At 29.3% G+C, this 3,796-nt stretch overlaps 1 protein-coding gene across 1 annotated transcript; it reads left to right on the forward strand.

Annotated features, from left to right (window-relative positions):
- Positions 1–770: 770 nt before the first annotated feature.
- On the forward strand, positions 771–3,423 carry LOC123290369. The gene is made up of 3 exons (XM_044870515.1): positions 771–1,068; positions 2,564–2,658; positions 2,742–3,423. The coding sequence occupies exons 1-3, from the start codon at positions 837–839 to the stop codon at positions 2,946–2,948; spliced, it is 534 nt and encodes a 177-aa protein (XP_044726450.1). The 5' UTR covers positions 771–836; the 3' UTR covers positions 2,949–3,423.
- The last annotated feature ends 373 nt before the right edge of the window (positions 3,424–3,796 follow it).

Consider the following 3,796-nt stretch of genomic DNA (forward strand, 5'->3'; position numbering starts at 1 on the left):
GTTTCATGAACGAAAAATCAAAAAATATTGGAGTGACTATTAGTATAACTAATAAACCGGGATGCATAGGAAAAGTGAGGAGACAACACCGATTTTAATGAAACATTTTTTAACGTGTTTATAGGGCCCCCAGAAACATTCAGCCAACTTAACCTAGTCATAAGGGGGCATATGAAAGCCAAATTTTTATGAAATGCTTATTTTGGCTTAAAATTGCCATCAAGTAGGAATTTTTGGTCGCTGCGTACGAAACCGATTAAGCAAACTCTGTCAAGTATTCCAAAAATCACACTATTTTTGACCAAGAATTTCTCTTTTTTGGCACAAAAACGGCGAACTAAGTACTTATGGTTCAAACTTTGCACTAGAAGTTCGGAAAACATCATAGAATCTTTGTAATCGGATATCATATTCGTAACCAGCGACTAAAAATACCTCCTACTAGGTTACAAGAAGTATCATTAAAGTGGTGCTGTTTCCCCACTTTCGACACTTTTTCCCGACTTATTCAAATTATTAAGCAACTTTAAATCCTACATTCAAAAATTCAATAAACTTCAGAATATTGTTTTACGAAAAGTTGCTGTATAATACCATGTTACAAAACTTCGCCACTGGTTTTTTCCGCCTGCATTACCCATTACTCCCTTTTAATCGTGCATCGGAATACATACCTACCTATGCATGCCTACATAAATGTTTAAATTACAGATTTTGTCTATATAAATGCGTATTTCTATTAAATTTTTATTATTTTATGTCTGCTCAAAAGGGAACAACATAAAGTAAACATAATCCTTTATTAATCAATAATCGATAATCAATAATAAGTCAATATGTCTGATAGTGCAGCTGAACGTGCAGTCATTTCAATTTTGGTGCCAATTGTTGTTGCACGAGCAATTTATTTAACAAACGAAGAAGATGCTCAAAAATGGTTGCATTCATTAAAAAATGTTCCCAAATGGGCTCAAACCAAAGATTTATTCAATATTGGATGGATTACATGTTATGCCGCTAGTGGTTTAGCCTCAGCTCTAATTTTTAATGCTAGCGTTGAAAAACACGGTAACTATAAATATTTTTATAGATATTTTATCAGGTAGGACGCCTTGAAAGTAAACTTGTCCATTATCGTCGAGTTTATAAAAATATGCTCATGTCTACGTGCATTGTTTGTGACGACATTTTTGTTTCTGTATATAATACTTGAACGTTGTGTGTATACACATACTCCATATACAAACACAATTGCATATTTATAAGTTGGGTTTTTAATAATTTAACAAACGTTGCACAGTGGTGTATTTATATCAAATTTTTGAACAGAAAGTCAGAAAGGTCAACTCATTTATTTTGAAGTGAAACTGGTTTTTTGATGTAGTTAGATAACCACAACCTGCTCTTACGAATACATGTTATTATTCTTGTTGCTCTCGATTTACCGTATTCGTTATTATTATTATTATAAATTTTTTTTTTTTTTTTTTGACGAATTCTATGTATACATTGTATATCGAAAGAACGAATAAAATATTATTATTATTATTATTACCGTGTCATTCAATTAGCGTTTTCTGTGTTTGTTTTTTATTACCAAATTAAAGGTACTTTTGCATCAAAATTGTCTTTTTAATTGAATTTATTTTAATTTAATTGAATTTTGAGCGTAAAAATCCTTTTGAAGATTATATTTTTACCAGAAATTTGTTATAAATTTTTGATATTGATATAAAAAATGTCTTCAGAATAAAACTATTTTTCAGAAATTCTTAATATTCCTAAAATCATGTAAATCCTTGAAAATAGAATTATTTTGAAAATGGAAATCAAAAAATTTGACGATTATCGAATGATTATCGAGTGAGGTATAAGCATTTCAAAAAATGTAAAAAAAAAAATATATTAAGCCTAAAAAACGATTGTTTTTAAAAACGCCAACATAGCAAAAAGGGATGAGTTAGGTGAAAAACGCCATAGAACAAAATTTGTTTAGAATTGTCCAATATATAAGATCTAAGTTTTAAGTTTTGAATCAAATAGTGTTTTAAAACCACACAATAATCGTTAATTTTGTCAGCATCGAATTTTCTTCCAAATGACGATTTATTTTTGGAAGCTTCTATCTAAAAAACTTCCAGGTTTAGAAAAAAATGTCAAATTTCCTTTTTTCATTTTCCGAGTTTAATACCTCGATTGCCTGTCTGTAATGAAATAGATACAAGCTAGGTAATCTTAATTAATTACTCTGATATCGTTGATGAAATTGATGCCTAAAGTTTTATATTTTTTGAAATTAAATTGCAAGTATCTTTTCAATATTTCGATATACATCATTTTATCAAAACAAGGCAGCAAAATAGAGAGTAAAAATAGTTTCAAATATCAACATAGTTTTTCGTTGAAATTTGAAACTGAATTTGTTCACGAATACAATACTCTGTTTATAAAAAAACTGGATTACTTTAAATTCGACTTCTATTAATAATTTATAACTACATTTCAATATTAACATTCTTTGTTCATTAAAATTTTTGTGAAGCAATTAAAATTTCTGTTACAGTAACTAAAAATCCAGCGCTCTTAGCCTATCTTGCTCAATTAGGTTTATGTTGGTTGTATACCATTGCTATTTATGGGTTACAAAGTCTCGATTTGGTAAGTACAAAAAAACTATAAAATATATTTCATTAGAAACACGAATTCTATTAAACGCATGTTTTTACTTTTCAAATTTACAGGGTTTAGCCGTTTTATTACTTTTAGATGGAATTGCATTAGTTGCAACTATTTCGTTCTTAAAAATTAGCACTGTGGCAGCTTTGTTAAATGGTCCAATTGTTCTATGGTTATTCCTCATAACCAGTTTATTATTCTCTTGTCGGAAATCGAATTCTGTTGCATTGGTTGGAGGCGACGACAAATTGAGTATCATGGAAAAAATTTAAGTTGTTATATATTATAACACATTTTGGTTGTTATCGATAGGAAATGATAAATTTTAATTTGTGGACAAAATTTGATAAGCTTTTGATCAGATTTTGATTGTTATGTTTTGTAATATTTACGTTTAAAATATATTTTTAATGACTCATTTGGTTAAAAAAAAAAGGGTGTTACCTGGAATGTTATCCGGGAGTTTTGAAAAGGGATGATTTTATAAATTTTGAGGTACTTTTTCCATTTTCTATCTCGTATTTTTATCCTCGGCTCGCTCCCCATATTGGAAAAATGCCGACGAAAGCGGTTTTTTAATGATATCTTCTATCCGAGTCATTTTAAGAGGAAAATATCTGTATACAATACAAATAGCAAAAGGCAAAGATACGAGGTAGCAAAGACGAAATTCGAAAACAGCATCTCAAAATCTAAAAAATCGCCCATTTTTAAAACTCCCGGAAAACTTTCCAGGTAAAACTACCAGATGACTATACTATAAAATTATTGTTGTTATTAAATTACACCATTTTATTCCTGTAACAAAAATCCTCTCCAATAATTGTAATAAAAATTATAATAAAAAAGGCCTTATATTAAAGAAAAAAGGAAGGATATGCAGTGTCCTTCTTCTACGGTTTTTGGGTTCAATTACTGTTCAGGTGCACTTTTCTTCACGTCTAACATTTAAGTCAAAAATATTAAGTATAAGACACCTGAGCCAAAGATGACCAACTATTCCTAAGATGACTTTCAAAATTGCATACTTGCTGTTCAGGTGTACTTTTCTTCACCCCTAACATTTATGTCTAAAATATTAAGTAAATATAAAATATTAAGTTTATATTTCGCGCTCATG

This window comes from Chrysoperla carnea, chromosome 1, assembly GCF_905475395.1.
Source record: "Chrysoperla carnea chromosome 1, inChrCarn1.1, whole genome shotgun sequence".
NCBI lineage: Eukaryota > Metazoa > Arthropoda > Insecta > Neuroptera > Chrysopidae > Chrysoperla > Chrysoperla carnea.